This window comes from Lolium perenne, chromosome 7 (assembly GCF_019359855.2).
Source record: "Lolium perenne isolate Kyuss_39 chromosome 7, Kyuss_2.0, whole genome shotgun sequence".
NCBI classification, from domain to species: domain Eukaryota; kingdom Viridiplantae; phylum Streptophyta; class Magnoliopsida; order Poales; family Poaceae; genus Lolium; species Lolium perenne.
The window spans coordinates 25,253,807-25,270,386 of NC_067250.2; the positions used below are offsets into that span (position 1 = coordinate 25,253,807).

At 42.9% G+C, this 16,580-nt stretch overlaps 1 protein-coding gene across 1 annotated transcript; it reads right to left on the bottom strand.

The window, feature by feature from the left end:
• Nucleotides 1–835: 835 nt before the first annotated feature.
• On the bottom strand, nucleotides 836–11,246 carry LOC127318060 (pre-mRNA-processing-splicing factor 8A). The gene is made up of 13 exons (XM_051348678.2): nucleotides 10,896–11,246; nucleotides 9,860–9,983; nucleotides 9,660–9,752; nucleotides 9,137–9,527; nucleotides 8,414–8,903; nucleotides 4,526–8,322; nucleotides 4,328–4,434; nucleotides 3,973–4,227; nucleotides 3,229–3,864; nucleotides 2,944–3,141; nucleotides 2,580–2,858; nucleotides 1,365–1,607; nucleotides 836–1,276 (listed from the first exon to the last, which is right to left on the bottom strand). Exons 1-13 carry the CDS (start codon nucleotides 11,165–11,167, stop codon nucleotides 1,085–1,087), a joined length of 7,077 nt encoding a protein of 2,358 aa, XP_051204638.2. The 5' UTR covers nucleotides 11,168–11,246; the 3' UTR covers nucleotides 836–1,084.
• Between the last annotated feature and the right edge of the window lie 5,334 nt (nucleotides 11,247–16,580).

Below are 16,580 nucleotides of genomic sequence, written 5' to 3' on the forward strand. Positions count from 1 at the left end.
TGTAGAGACTAGGGGTTGCATGCATGCATCCGGACGTTGTTTTTGTGTCAAGCGTCTGGTAGACTCTATACACAGAATCTCTACCGAGAACGCCGGACACAAAATGTAACGCTGCTTAGATTTAAAGGACGCGACTGAAAAGCATTTTTCTCCATTTCTTATCGGTGGTCCCTTTCTCCATTTTTTTATCAGCGGTCCCCCAAACGTCGACTGAAGATGCTCTAATGGCGCATATGTGAGATGTACATAGAATTGTGGTGGCGTTTTTCGAAAGTTTAAAATAGCTAAGAATTGGAGTGTTGTCTATCTAATTAACTCTTAGAAGTCGTTTGGAAGCCAGGCTTTGCTTTCATTTGTAGTACTTTGAAATAAATACATATATTCATTTTATTTATATTGTAATTCCATAAATGGACATTTGTTTGGTTGCTACAGGAATTGCAAATGATAGTAGAATTCAATATTGAATTTGTAAATGGTTTCCATAGATAAACACGTGAATGACAGATCTGAGCTCGGAATCGTGTTTACCCGTACCGTTATTTTGCTAGATTTTCTAAATAAAATAACGTCCAATTATATGGCAACCAAACAGCCCACCTATGAAATTTTAAAATGAATTCCAGGATTCAAAGTCCAAAATGATGGATACCAAACGACTTCTTACTGAAAAGGGCAGTTCTGATCTACCACGAGGGGGACAACCGTACAAAGCCAACATTTTCCTGTGGCCAAAAGCATAGAGCTGGCAGGTTTTAATGATCGATCATTCCAACGCACAACTCCACGAACAAGAGAGTGGGGATTCCAATCCACAAAGTAAAGAACATGATGATTGATGAGATCTACAAACAACAGTAGAACAGTCGCTAGGCAAAATATCCACCATTGTCATGCGTGCATTTGTACAGCACCCCGCTCGAAGGGCTGGCTTACAACAGAAGATATACAATCTTGTGGCAGAAAACAGCATACCACATTCTCGTTACAGATTACGGATAATTCTATTCAAAACTGCACGGAGTTCATTGCAGGTTTCGTTGTGCTAATGACATAGGGCAGAGAGCGTGCTACGGTATGGGATCTACGAGAAGGTGTCCTCCCTGTCCCCCTCAGCGACATCACCTTCATCGATGTTGCTGAACTCCAGGAAGTGTGTCGGCCTGTGATCCTCGTGGTAGAAGTCTCTTGGCGTCCCCAGCTTCATGTTGTACTTCATCTGCGGGTCATGCTTGACTCCCATGAAGTTGTAGTTCCAGGGAGCATTGTCCGGAACCTGGTGGAAACACAAGTTTAGTGAATATAATATGTCAAAGGTAAGTAAGTGGTTCTGAACAACAACTGCAACTAAGATGAGTCATTACCATGTAGAATCCAAGGAAGCGGTCACTGAGAAGCATCTGGACCTTCTCGTAGTGAGTTGGGAGATAACCATGTGGGTTGCTCCCATTGTCCTTGTTGCTACGGCCCCATTCATAACCACTTGGTGTCAATTTGTATGCAGTCAACGAGCACGACCCTGGGGTGAAGCTGCATGTCAAAATGATGCACTTCTCACCATCCCACTGCTTGTTGTTCTCCAAAATCTTCGCATGTGATGTCAAATCCTGCAAGACAACACAGAAAAAACACTTCAGTATTTAAGACTGGATCAGGCCTAAAAGAGGTACTAAATTTTATATGTGCAAGAAACAGCAGACATAGTTCAGCAGAGTCTGGGTGACAAGCAAAAAATAAATACCCTGCAACAGAATCTAATACTGAAAGCACGAGTTTGACAGATCCGAGCAATCTCCCACTGTCAAACTGATAGATCTAACATCACACGTCCCTCCAATGATGTACAATGTGACCATAACATGGATGATTGCTAGCAATACTATTCAAAATAAAAGTTTCTTCTTATTGTCACTGTAATGCTAGGGATTTAGCTTATTTTGTCCTTTAATTCGTTGATGCTATAGATGTTCAATTATATGGAGCGATTGCTATTTTATACACTCCTGGCAGTGTGATGCATGAGTATTGGTAACTACTATTCTGCCAGCATTTACTATCAAAGAATGAGCTGCAATAATGTTTCGTAGTCACAGAACTTCCTGTGCTATGAGAGTGTCAAGTGAGAGTTTTACTTTTAAATTCTGACATCAACTAGGAACCGCATGGAGGGGTTTTAGGGCTTTTAAAACTGCTATGATCTTTTCAGGTTGTAGTCAAATACTACTTCCATATTAAACAAAACAGTAGTCCATCTTAACTGAAATGGTGCCATGTAAGCATAATAGATCAATTGTTGGAATTGAAAACCATAGTTGCAGCATGTATGCACTTAACAGCAATATGTTTATATGTACTTCACAGTGCGAGTTGGAAAGATAAAATCATGTTTTCTATTCCGTATAACAAGGCATCTAATGTCTAAATGTTATACACACGAGTCTAGGAATATATAATTAGCTGATGGAAGTATGTCATTAGTGCTTGATTAGACATTATAGATTTGCTGATATTTAGCTACTACTTATTTTGGATAAGGATTACATGGTTGGATTTGAAGGTAGAAATGATAGGGGACAAACCTGAGGTGATAGCTGAGGAGCTTCATTCGGCTGGGTATGCATCCATCCTAACGGTTCCAAGTCAGCAAGGAACTCATGCTCCGGAAGGTTCGTTGGCAGAGTCACCATCTGGTGAGTACCATGCTGCGGGGGAATGGATATGCATCTGATCTCCTTAACTTGAGGATTATCCTGTGGGCTCAGCCCATACAGGAAACCCGCAACCTGTGTCCGTAAATCTGCTATGCATATGAACTTCTTCAATATATTCTTCGGCATGATGTAAGTATAGCCAGTCTCCTGTAAGACAGAATAAACGCAGTCAGTAAACATTCAGATTTATTTGGTGATTGGAAAATCTAGTAGAAGGAATTGTGGTGATGACCTTAATATCATCTGAGTTGACATAAATGTGGTTGACACGGAGATATAAGTTTGTAGCAGAGATGGCCCTGACACGCCAATCTGTCTTTGACGCAAATGCTGCTTGCTCATACGGACTGGTCGTCGTGATGATGAGCTCATCTCCATGCACATTAGTTGTCCTTGTTGTAACTGCAGTTAATTGAGTTGTCTCCCGGGACTGCAAATTGAAGTAAATGCACGTGAGAAAAATAGACACGATTAGCCATGCATAGAAACTAGGCAGATGCTATTATTTGTGCCATACCTGTTTTTCAATCTCAGCTATCTGCTGCCTCTGCTGTGACGGTGGAGCTATTTCAGCACCAAGTATTATATCACGAATCTCAGATTGTGTAAGTGCTGAAGTATTAACATTGTTTTTCTTTGCATAATCAGAAAGGATGAGATCCCTGAGCGCACATTCGACCTTCAGCCACTGCTCATCAGTTAAAGTTGGCCAGATATGATGTGGTTCCGTGACAATTGTCTTGTCAGGCTTCAGCAACATCTTAGCCTTCTCATTATTGACATGTAGTGCTCGCAGTATAAGCACAAGCCGAGAGAATGCGGTGTAGGATGAGATACTTTTCAACCAATCATCATATATGTTGTAAAGAACCATCTGCGGTTCTGTAGCCTTGAGAATAAGATCACCGAACTTCTCAATCTTCAAGCAAGCTTGGAATGGCAGCTGCAACTCACTACCCTTTATAACAATGTTTGGGAAGTCAAGAAGATGGACCTCCAACGGATCCAACATACCCTTCCTTGTCACGATAATTTGCTTTGGCTGCTCTTCTACAGGAAGAGATCGAACTAATGCAGCAACCTCCTCAGCTGTTTTCCATTTAGCCAGCTGCCCAAGACGCTTTTGTCCCGCCCATACACTTGTGTGGATGACCTGCAGATTAAGATGCATTTTTGTTTTAGTTTCCGAGTTGTGATGCTACACAGTTGTGCTATAATTACAAGAAAACTAGAGATAAATGCGGAGAAAAAAGTAACAGACCTTCAGAAATAGTTGGCCAGTTCTTGGATTGAAAATGAAGATAGCACCATTGATTGGTTTGGTGGTCAAATTACCCTCAAAGGTTTTGTGAATGGTAACTCGATAGACATTTGTGTCATCCACAAACCATATGATTTGATTGCTGAAAATCTCTCCATAGTTCTGTGAAGACAGATATGGCTCAGTGGGTTCAGATGAATACAACTGGAGACCCTTCCGTATTCTCTCCCTCAGCACATACAAGGCAGGATTTGACTGTCAAAAAAATCAAGCTCATTAATTGTATTGGACATCTAGTACAATGTAGAAATATAACAAGTAAAGCTAGATTGGTTACAATTAACATGATCATTACCTTCATAATCTTGTTCATTGCTTGCTGGAGGAGGGGCTTCGACCCAGGGAACCAGTTACCGAAAGCAGAGTGCAAATTATATGCTAGATCAAGTCCAATCATCACCCCTGCAAGAAATATTAATAATTAATAAATATAAAATATAGAGATTCAGACAGGGTAAGAATTTGGAAGTATCATGGATAATCAAATTCATACCAGTTGGAGAAGGGTAGATGGACATATTGTCCGTTGTGTAGTCCATAAATTTGGCCCTTGTGTAACGTTCTATGTCATGAGAATCATAGTCTCCCCATCGAAGTTGCACATCAATCCAATACTTGTTACTTGCTTTCTGATCGAACACATCCTTTGACTCAGAAACTAAACTTGGTTTGGACATCTGCCACCTATGTGCAGCAAAAAGGAGGACGTCTGCACAGGAACTGTTCATTTTGTAACTCTTCCTGGGATGTATTGTCTCTTTCTGCACCGTCTCAATCTCCAAAGCATCCAACTCCTGATCCAGAACTTGGCAAAGATCCATAACAACACTTTCATGGATCTTCTGCCAAAGATGTGCACGGAAAATCTGGATCAAAGAGATCTTCAGGGTCGGAATTTTACCATGCATGAATATACCTGTCAAATCTAGCTGAACCTGGAAACCAACATATACATTTGCACGATTAATGGTTGGCGACCACCAAAGGGTAAATCTTCTATTGGGGATCTGATTAAGCCCAGAACGCTGTGCATTTGTCAGCTTTTTGTACTTCATTGATTCCTCAAAACCTGATGCCTTTTCCCAAAAGAGACCCTCCCATGTAGGGAAATATGTTCCTTTAAATAAGGTATGTTCCAGGATACCTTCAACACCACCTAGTGCTTGGATCACATCAGTTCTGTAGTTGTTTAGATTCCATAGCTTTCCATCATGTCGCTGATGTGTCCACCAGAATGGGTTCTGTTTGAGCACTTGATACTGCTTGAAGTCTGTTCTCACCCTCCATCCTTTGTCGTACGCCAAAGTGTGGCGGTCTTTTTGGAACAGAGTATTGATACGAGGTATACCTCTATCCCAAGAATCTTCCAGATCCTCAAGTGTTAAACGCCTGTTCTGCGATTGTGCTTCCTGCCTCTTCAAAGCATACTCTGCCCAAACACGCTGTGAATCAATGAACTCGCTCTCCCATGGTTGGATGTAGCGATACAAGTTAGGGATAAGCTGGTCCTCTTCATGGCTCATACCACTTCGAAAATGTGTAACCCCGACATCTGTCTGTTTGCTATATCTGAGATCACTCTGTGGTATCAAAATGTGACCCATCGACAGCATACCCAGACCTCCAATTTCCTTGGGTGTATAGAAGATAACTGGTGGAAACCTGCTAGGCATCTTTGAGTTCAGGCCAATCTTTATGCGAGTCTGGATCTTGTTTTCACATTTTACAAGCAGATCCAATAGTTCCTGTGTATGAACAGTTGCTTCACGGAAATACGTCATGAGGCCAATGAGAGCAGTGTTCCACTTGTTGACTATCTTGGTAAATGTTGTTGACCCTGATGACATAAGAATTTGCCTGACACGGTTCTCGAAAACTTTCATGTGTTCATCGTCCACCCTCAAAAATGCAATAGCTGTCCTTTCTTTTGTCTGCTCATTCTGCAGATTCCATACTCCATCTTTTGTGTTGCTGAATGCCTCCTGAGTCATCCGTATCTTTGGCAATATACGGACCTCAAACCCGGACATGCTAAAGAGCAGGTTTGGGTTATCCTTGCTGTATGCAGAGACAAAGCTGTTCTCCCATTCTAGCGTCGTGATGCTCCTAGGGAGACGGTTCTTCATATCCCAAAATACACTTCTTCCAAGATTTACATCATGCTTCATGAGCCTCATTCTTGCATCTCTAGGCCAGCATTTCTTGTTATTGTAACCGACCATGTTCTCATTATTCGGATCAGGATGCTCTGTCAAGTAACGCTGAATTAAATCCCTTGCTTCTTCATGAGTGAACCTGAACATTATATGCACCTTATCAATATATCGAGAATACAGTCTGATGGGATGTCTTGTCTCAACTTTAGTGTCAGTATACGTAAGGAACTCATTTGGCATCTGAGGCGGCCCTGCAATCTCACTTGCTCGTGTTAAACCAAGAAGCAGGAGATCCAGAACAAGCCCATAGTACTGCACAACAAAAGACGCAAACTGGAGACCTCGAATAAGACCATAAGAGTTTGTGTGACTCATATCCTTGTAAGACAACACAACATTATTCTTTGCAGTGACATAATCAGCGATGTTATGGTCCAAGACCAACCGCAGAAGCCTATTCAACAGAGTCAGATCAATTTTTTCGAAGAACTTCTCAAACTTTGTCTGCATCATCACAACACACTGCCCATCGCTTGTGTCCCATATATCCAGCAAATTGTTTATACCTTGGCACCATTTGTAAACAAGTAGAGGAGGTGGTTCTGAATCAGCAGGCTTTACCCAATTTGGGAAGAGGTGACGCTTGTCCCCCTCATACCACAAGTACTGGTCCAGGTATGCGTCAGTAATTTTCTCAAGAGGCTCAATTTCATATACAGGAATCAAGTAGCTATACAGATCCATAAATTCAATGCCTACTTCTTTAAAAGCACGCTGAGTAAGAAGATGCCGTTTTATCCTTGACAAAGCTTCATGTGGATTATCATATGCTTGTTCTATTAAACCCAGTTCCTCTCGCTGGAGCTGATTTAACCTTACTGCCACACTATAAGACTCCTTTAGCCTTTCGAGTGCCAGTATAAGAAGTTTGGTATCATGCTTGTATGATAGCGGAGGAAAAGGAATTGGTGAGAACTTCCTTGATTCCAACCAATGAACTGTGGTTGTATAAATAGCAACTGCTTCTTCAGGTGTCACATATGGCCCGTCTTTCAAGTAGTTGTGTTGCCTCTCTTGTTCTGCTTTAAGCCACAAACGAGTTAACCTTCCAAGATTCTTGCGGCAGACAGTCTTGTCAACTGTAGCACCACGCCTGATACGCTCACGATTGTAGTGAGCAACATTTGTCCACCAATCAGCCTTGGATTTAACATAGCGGAGTATCATGTTCTCAATAGGGACTGGCAGACCAGGGACCTTCCAGGGAATATTTGCCTTCCAGCAGCGCCATGCCTCACTAAGATGCTGTAGTATAGTCCGGGCCTTGTTTTGCTTGATGCCCTCTGGCATGGCATCAAGGACATCATGCATAACTGCTGCTCGAAGTTCTAGATCAAAGTGTGACTCAACACGTTGCTTGGTTACTGTTTTAGCAACTCCTTTTGAATGGCGACCTTCAAACTGCCTGGCCAGCAAATTACCTAACCACCTTTCAAGTAAGGGCACAATACCTCGAAGGAAGAACAGCCACACTCTCCACATTGGAGCCCAAAATCCACAGCCAGGTCCTTTGCCAACGGGACCAGTGTTGAACCGATAATATATCAAGTGCTTCAGATCTTTGCACATCCTAATTTGCCGCATCAGACGATACTTGTATCTGTACATACCAGTCAACTGACCAACATGAGAGAATATGTATTGCAAACCATCAGCCAACTGAAAGGCATCAACATTGCCCAAGCGAAATTGGATGTTTGCGTCAACAACCAGCTTAGTAAGTCGCAAAATTTCACGGCACAAGTGGAATGCATTTCCAAAACGAGACTTCTTTCTCTCCTTTGTTGTGAGAGTCTTCACAGGCTTCAAATTGAAATTGTAGTCCAAATGAAGATAGTTTAAGTTCTTCCTGTGAATCAACAAGTTCAGCATGTTGTAGCCCTGCTTGCAAACTTGCAACCCAGCTTCTGCCCAGTCAAGCTCTGTAGTTTGAAAGAACTTTGTTGATTGCAGTGAACGGAACAGATGCTTCTTCTTTTGTGCTTTAGGAGGCCTATGATGTAGCTCATTAAGCACATAACACTTCAACAGCTTCTGGTAGCTCACCCTGACTTTAACTGGATAGGCTGGTGGGCTGCAAAACAGATATGAATGCAAACATGAGAAAAAACGTAAAACATAGAGGGAACCGAGGAAATGCATTGTTAACTCGTTGCAGTACTTACCAGTGCTCTTTGAACCACTCAGATACAAGAGGAATATCCTCAGCACGGCGTGTTCTACCAGATCTCATGTTAAAAGGCTTTGGAGCAAAAAGTAATGAAATGCCGGCAGCTGTTGTATCAGTGTAGAGTGGAGTTCTTTTCAAAAGAGGCTCCACGTGCTCAGGGAGACAAAAGTCGTCTTCATCTTCCTCTTCACTTGCTTTCTTCTCCCGCCGATCAACCTTGCTGGTTGAAGTGATCGGGTTTATCAGAGGATCATAGTAAAATGCAGGTAAATCTGGATCCTCTGTCTTGATATACATTATCATAGGAGTATGATATATGCAAAGCTTCACTTTCCTTGGCCTGTTATTGTACAAGTGTGGGAACGCAATCCTGTATTCAGTCCGGAGTGGTTGACGGATGATGAGTTTATTGATGTCATTAAATTCATTCCAGTCCTCATCCCCCTTCTCCATATCACGGTACAATGGCTCAAACTTTGGACCTCCTGCAATTGAATATTTTAACATCAGGGCATGATAAAATCTATGATGGGTGGTTGCTTATGTTCTCATAAAACCTAGATAATAGTCAAATAACCAGATGGGAGTAACTTTGATTCAACCATCAAATGAGAAGCTACATCTATTATGCTATGATTAACTTGTTGTGGTACTATTTTAGAACATGCAACATAAACATGGCTTATGGCTTACAAAAGAAAAGGCAAAACATGGTTACCTGGGATACACATATTAAGAGCCTTCGCAGTGAAGAAAGACTCCATGTCAAACAGATAGAAATAATTCCTATCAATCAAGTCTGACAGAAGTTGACCAGCAAGGCGATAGAGTGTTGCCATGATGGGAAGAGATAGATGCCACTTCCTGTAGCTGGGACCATTTATAAACAATGTCTTCACGAGAGGCTTGTGATCATAAAACCATTGATAGACAGCTCCATCTTCCTCTGGGTCCAACTCCAACTGTATAGCCTCCAGCGGTTCAACATCCAACAAATTATCAGCATAATCCAGTGGAGGCTCCTCATCATCAAATGGAGGAAAGCGCATTCTTTTGAAATGCCGCCTATCTCTCTTCTCCCTTCGCATCATGATCCACATTGAGCCCCACTGTGGAAAGTGCACGATAAGATACGCATTTTAAGCAAAAACAAACCGGGAGCACCAGGATGGATGATAAAAAGAAGAAAGAAAAAGAATAAAGTGATGATCACGAAAGAAGAATGAAGTCTAGATGATTACCTGTGCCAAGTAAATGGGCTCAACTACCCACGGAATCTCATTTACGAAGGTTATTGCGCCAGTGATATGGTACAAGATCTTAACATGGCGAACCTGATAACAATAGTATATATTAGTCTATGTTCATGGAACAGGTGATCTTGGCAAAAGTAAGATCATCACTGTTCATATCTAATACAGTGGCAAGTAAAAGGATGTACCTGTTCCCAGGGCATCGGCATATTCTCCAGTAGTTTGTAGACCGCATGAGGCACAAACTTGAGAGCACCAAGATATACACGCTTGTCATGCCTGTATTTCTTTGAAGACATGTCCCCATGGTCCCTGCTCAACAGAAAAAAAATATGCATAAGCCTACTGAAATGTACAAAGATTTCCAATCCATAACAAGGCAAGGAACATTTAATTCATTCTTCAAGTCATTATAAACTCATTCTTAGTCATGACTTGCATATCTGGCCACGCATGTGTTTAGAACACAATGAAAGACCTAGTGGGTGGCCTTTAACCAGTATAACTTACTGATGGCCATGAAGCCATATGTATGATGAGAAAGAATGGCCATGTGAAAAAATGACCAGGGAGGGTGTTAACTACATGACAGTACCGGAAGCAACCAGAGGCATCTAGTTAATATACCCGAAAAGTGTGCTCACATAAAAGCCCAGCCAGACCCAACTACATAGCTTCACAAGGAAGGCTCTATAGCAACTAGCAGACAGGAAAATAAGCAAAACTAGCGCATCAACAACATCTAGAATGATGAATCCTGTGTCCTGCACAATTTACAGTTGAAGCAACAAAGTAATTGACATGTTCAGCACACCTAGAGGGTGAAAATATATAGAGAGAGTATATCATGAATCCTAATTTAATATCTAGAGTCAGAGACCGCAAATTTATGCCTATTTCCAGTGAGCACATATCGTGAAGCAGAGAATAGCACCAAAAACATGATTATGAGCAGAGCATAACACATGCAAATCTAAACCTAAGCACTACTGAATCACAAGCACAACCACAAATCCCATAAGTGATACCAAACTCTATGCTCGCGTACCCACTAACTTCAGTCGAGACGCCCATGTGGCTAGTTCGAAGCTACACAGAGCTACGGGACGACCTAAAACCATAGGCAGGCCGACATGAGCACCAAAGGGCGAAAACCTAGCCACGGGAACAACAAGAGGAGGCGCGAAACATCCGCGAGGCGGGGCGGATCTGAAGGTTTTCTACCTGATGATTTTGCGGACGTGCTCGGGGGGCATGTCCTCCTTCTGCGCCTCGACGAAGCCGAACTTGCGCTTGTCGCCGTAGCGCTTGGAGTTGAGCTGGTGCCACTTGCGGGCCTTCTCGACGAGCTGCGCCTCGAGCTCCTCGGGCGTGAGCGGCTGGCCGGCCTGCGGCGGCGCGGCGGCCGGGGGAGGCGGGGGCGGGGGGAGGGCCGTGCCCGGGGGCGGCGGCGCGGCCGCCATAGGCGGCATCGGCGGCGGCGCGCCGTTCCACATCGGCGGCGATGGCAGCCTCCGCCGCGGCTGCTGCTGCTAGGGTTTAAGTCTGGAGTGAATCGGGTGGGGTTCGACTTCCAGAGGGGTCGGGATTAAAATGGAGGGGGAAAAAGAAGAGGAAACCGACGGAGCCGCGATGCCTCGGAGATTTCTTTATACGTGGGGCCATGGCGGTGTGGCGGGGAGATTCCAGCCGACTTTGGTGAATTGGGCCGGGCTTTCGTTCTCAAGTCGGCTGTGTACAGGGGCCGACCTTTTTTTGCTACTCCCTCCGATTCAAAATAATAGCCCAAAAGTTGATGTATCTAGACATGTTTTAGTGTGTAGATACATCCATTTTAAGACAATTAATTTGAACCAGAGGGAGTAGTTTTATTGATTTGCAAACATGGCTAGAGCATCAAAATGAAACTAGAGGTTCATCGACCCAAATAGGTACATGAGAAACTTGAAATATAAGCGTTCGTAGCTAGCTCATGTGCTGCCTCATTGGCCTCTCTATGATAGTCTTCAGCCGAAAGCACTCCATAAGATAGAACACTCATCATAAATTGTTGTCATCGATGTCGATGAAAAACCACATTGTTTCATCGTATCCACCACCTGGATACAATCAGTTTGGACTACGAAATTGGTAAGCTCAATCTGTTGTGCCAACATATGAGACCTTCACTAAAAGCATAAGCCTCCGTCAATCGCATAGTTCAAGACTTTGTTTGCCTCTGCTAAACAAGTTCCATGGTCATTTCGGATTACCGCTCATGTGGCATCCGATCCTAGATTTATATCCAACGCGGCATCTATATTGATTATAATCATCCCCTCTAGAGGTTTCTTCCATCCCATTCTCATCGGTACATTAATCATCTTCCTTGCCATTTTATAATTTTGGGTAAAGGAAGATATTGACATTGCTGACCCAAAAGTTGGGTGTACTCTTTCGCCATGCACTATCTCACCACAGGTACCACCCAGCTGTGTTGACAAGCTCCTTAAAACCAATGTTATCAAAATTTGGGACATCACCTCCCCTCGTAATAATATTCTCGAACACCATTGAGTCTGATCAGCTAGTACATATTACATCGTCTATCATGTTTCTCATTCCCAAACATCGCCATACCTCTCGCCCGAGGGGCAGATTGGACAACCCCCTTGTGTGTCAACGTGTCTGTTTGCCAATATACTTTTTGCTCGAATCATGCCATGTAAAGCCCTCCACCCAAATATCTTGATTTTACTTGGCACATCTAGCTCCCAAAGCTTCTTCTAAACTAGACTATCTAAAGCTCCTGGACCTAAGTTCATGTGTATTTCTTTCGTTCCAAACCTATGTTCACATTGAGCGTGGTAAGCTAACCCAGTCCGTGTGTACAACCCTCGGTTTTCCTTTTTTCCTTTTTTTTCCTTTTTTGTTGCTCCTATTCTAATTTTCTTTGTTTTTATAGTTAAATGTTCATGCCTTGCTGAAAGAATGGAGGGGTAACCTAGAGGGGTTAATAGGTTCTACAAATTTTCTTCGATTTCTTTTGCAAGTTTAGACTTTGCGGAATATAGAGTGAGCATAATGCAAACTAGGTTAGGCAACCTATATGATGAAACAAGGTACTCAAGCACGAAGGCTATTACGCAAGTAAATGACACAAGTAAACAGATCGGTTTGAAATAACTGAGGCACGCGGAGATGAAGATGTATTCCCGTGTTCCCCTCCTTGAGAGGAAGGACGTCACGTTTGGAGAGGTGTGGCTCCCACGAAGGACTTCCGCCACGAAGGCTCACTTTCTTCTCCAGAGCCTATCCCACGAAGGAATAGCTCGCTCACTCGTGGTAGACTTTAGAGGTAGTCTTCATACCCTCACAAACTTCTTCTTGGAGCAAATTCACAACCCTGATGCTTCCGAGCAACTCTAGCCGCCTAGGGTTTCCACAAACACAAGAGTAACAAGCTAGCTGGATGAACTCAAGAGGGAATGAGATTTGGCTTGGTGGAATCGTAGATCTAGGCCTCCTCAAGATTTTCCCCAAAGGGATTTGAGTTTGGTTGGAGGAGGAGGAGGAGGGAGATCTCAAGCTTTTGGAGCTCAACAATGGAGTATGTGTGTGTGAGAGAGAGAAATGTCTTGAGATTTTTGACTGGTCAACCTACCTCTTCAAGGAAGAAGAAGTGGCTTATATAGTCCTCTTGAGAAAAAGAGTCGTTTGGTGCCGGAGTCGCGATACCCGACGTAGGGTCCGGCAGGTACCGAAATTTTTGGTATCCACCTGGCATGCCGGTCCAGGTACCGTACTGCCCGGCAGCAGCACCCGGTATGCTGAGTTGTGTGTCGGGTTAACCAGCAGCACTCGGCATGCCGGGCTCTGTGCCGACCTGCCTGGAACTTCGGTTCCTCCTCCCGAGTTGTATGCCATGGTTCATAACTTTGCTCAAACAGAAAGTTTCTCGGAACAACTATACCTCTCAGCATTTTTGGTGTGAAGAATATGTGTTAGTGATAACTGATACGTCCAAAACGTATCTACTTTCCCGAACACTTTTGCTATTATTTTACCTCTAATTTGTGTGTTTTGGATACAACTAACACGGACTAACGCTGTTTTCAGCAGAACTGTTCTGGTGTCTCGTTTTTGTGCAGAAATCCAACTTTCGGGAAAATCCTCGGAATTTATGCAGAAGGCCCTATTTTCCCAGAAGACTGACGGAGCCAGAAGGACAAGTCAGGTGGAGGCCCGAGGGCCCCACACCATAGGGCGGCGCGGCCCAGGGGGGGCCGCGCGGCCATGTGGTGTGGCCCCCTCGGCTGGCCTCCGACGCCCTCCTTCGGACTACTTATCGCCCTCGACCTAAAAACGCACGAGAAGAAGTCGAAGTCGCCAGAAACCCTCCAGAACGCCGCCACATCGCGAAACTCCGTCTCAGGAGCCAGAAGTCTCCGTTCTGGCACTCCGCCGGGACGGGGAATTGGAGGAGATCATCGCCGCCATCACCACCGACGCCTCTCCATCAACCAGCAATGTTTCCCCCATCCATGTGTGAGTAATTCCCCCGCTGTAGGCTGAAGGGGATGGTAGGGATTGGATGAGATTGGTCATGTAATAGCATAAGATTGTTAGGGCATAGTGCCTAGTGTCCGTAATTGGTACTTTGATGATATTGTTGCAACTTGTTATGCTTAATGCTTGTCACTAGGGCCCGAGTGCCATGATCTCAGATCTGAACATGTTATTGTTTCATCATGATATTCATTGTTTATGATCTTACCTGCAAGTTGTATACACATGTCGCTGTCCGGAACCAATGGCCCCGAAGTGACAGAAATCGGGACAACCGGAGGGGATGGTAGTGATGTGAGGATCACATGTGTTCACGGAGTGTTAATGCTTTGCTCCGGTACTCTATTAAAAGGAGTACCTTAATATCCAGTAGATTCCCTTGAGGCCCGGCTGCCGCCGGCTGGTAGGACAAAAGATGTTGTGCAAGTTTCTCATTGCGAGCACGTACGACTATAATTGGAACACATGCCTATTGATTGCTTTGTACTTCGACACCGTTTTATTATTATCTGCAAATGCCCTGCTATGATTGTTACATGAGTTTCTCTCATCCATGCAACGCCCGTTATCCGTCCCCGTGCCTACAGTATTTTAATCCTGTTGTTTACTATAATTACTACTGTTGTCTTTGTTACTCTGCTGTTGTTATTCTACTACTGCTATCGTTATAAAACTGTTACTATCGATAAACTCTTGCGAGCAAGTCTGTTTCAGTGCAGCTGAATTGACAACTCCGCTGTTAAGGCTTCCAAGTATTCTTTGTCTCCCCTTGTGTCGAATCAATAAATTGGGTTTTACTACCCGCGAAGACTGCTGCGATCCCCTATACTTGTGGGTTATCAAGACTGTTTTTTAAGCGCCGTTCTTGCGGGGAGCATAGCTTTATTTGGAAGTTCACTTGGATTGATATTGTTCACTGCAAATTCTCCATCATGGGTAAAACTCGCGATCCTAAAGTCGCCATATTACCATCCACTACAAGAAAAGGTACAACTCTGAGTACCTCTGCTACACTTGATTCACCATCTGTGATAAGTCAACTTGTTTCACCGCCGCAAGCTTCACTTGTTGGTACTTCTGCTGAATCTAAAAACTCTCATAATATTGATAATATTTCTGCTGTGCTTGATGATAGTGGTTCATTGGGATCCTTTCTAGATGCTACAATTGTTAGGTCTAGCCAAATTGAAAATGCTGAAACTCCTAATGCTGCTACACCTGTTAATTCACCTGAACTTGATTATTCTAGTGATGATCCTGATGAGGATTATGTGGAGCTTAATGATGATTTTATTAATAGATGCAATGCTACTACTGATGCAAGAAAAATTAAAAAGTTTCTCGCACAATATACTGTTAGACATAAGTTATCTCCTGATCCTAAATTTGCCACATCTCCTATATGCATTAAGGATAAAGATTATGATTTTTCTCTTGATCTATCTCATATAGCTATTGTAGAGAAAGCACCCTTTTGTGGTACTGAAAAAGAAAGTGCTGTAGAACACATGATTGAACTTTCTTCTATGAGTAGCTTGTTTTCTGATGATGTCAAGATGCGTACTTACTTTGTCGCTAAATTTTTTCCTTTCTCATTAAAGGATGATGCTAAAACTTGGTATAATAATTTGCCTCCTGGTTCTATTAAAAATCCAACTGAGCTGCGTGATGTTTTCTTTCGAAAATACTTTCCTGCTAGTGCTCAACATATTGCTTTACAGAAAATTTATAGGTTTGACCAGGGAGATGAAGAGAAATTGCCTGAGGCTTGGACAAGATTTTGTTCTCTTATCAGAGCTCGACCTGGACATGATTTAGAAAAGAATGATCTACTTGATATATTTTACAGTGGACTAACCATTGAATCTAGAACATATTTGGATAGTTGTGTTGGTTGTGTTTTCAGGAAAAGAACTCCAGACGAAGCTGAAGAATTATTGGCTAGAATAAGCCGGAATCATGATGATTGGAATATACCTGAACCAACTCCAACGCCAATATTGAAGAAGATGGGTTTAATTGAATTGAATGATGAAGATATGAGGGAAGCTAAGAAGTCTCTCAAGGAAAAAGGTATTAAATCCGAAGATGTGAAGAATCTACCTCCAATAGAAGATATATGTGAGATAATTCCCCCTTCATCCATGATCGAGGTAAACTCCCTTCAACGCTTTACTAGGGAAGATATTCCGTATTCAAAACCTCCTGCTCAATGCTTAGATGAGTTTGATAATTATATTGTTAAGCAAGAAAATTTTAATATGAGAGTAGAGAATCATCTAATGGAAAATTCTCAAGCTATTAGTGAATTGCATGATATTGTGGAGAGAACCTCCAATGATGTTAAGATGCTTGTTAAAC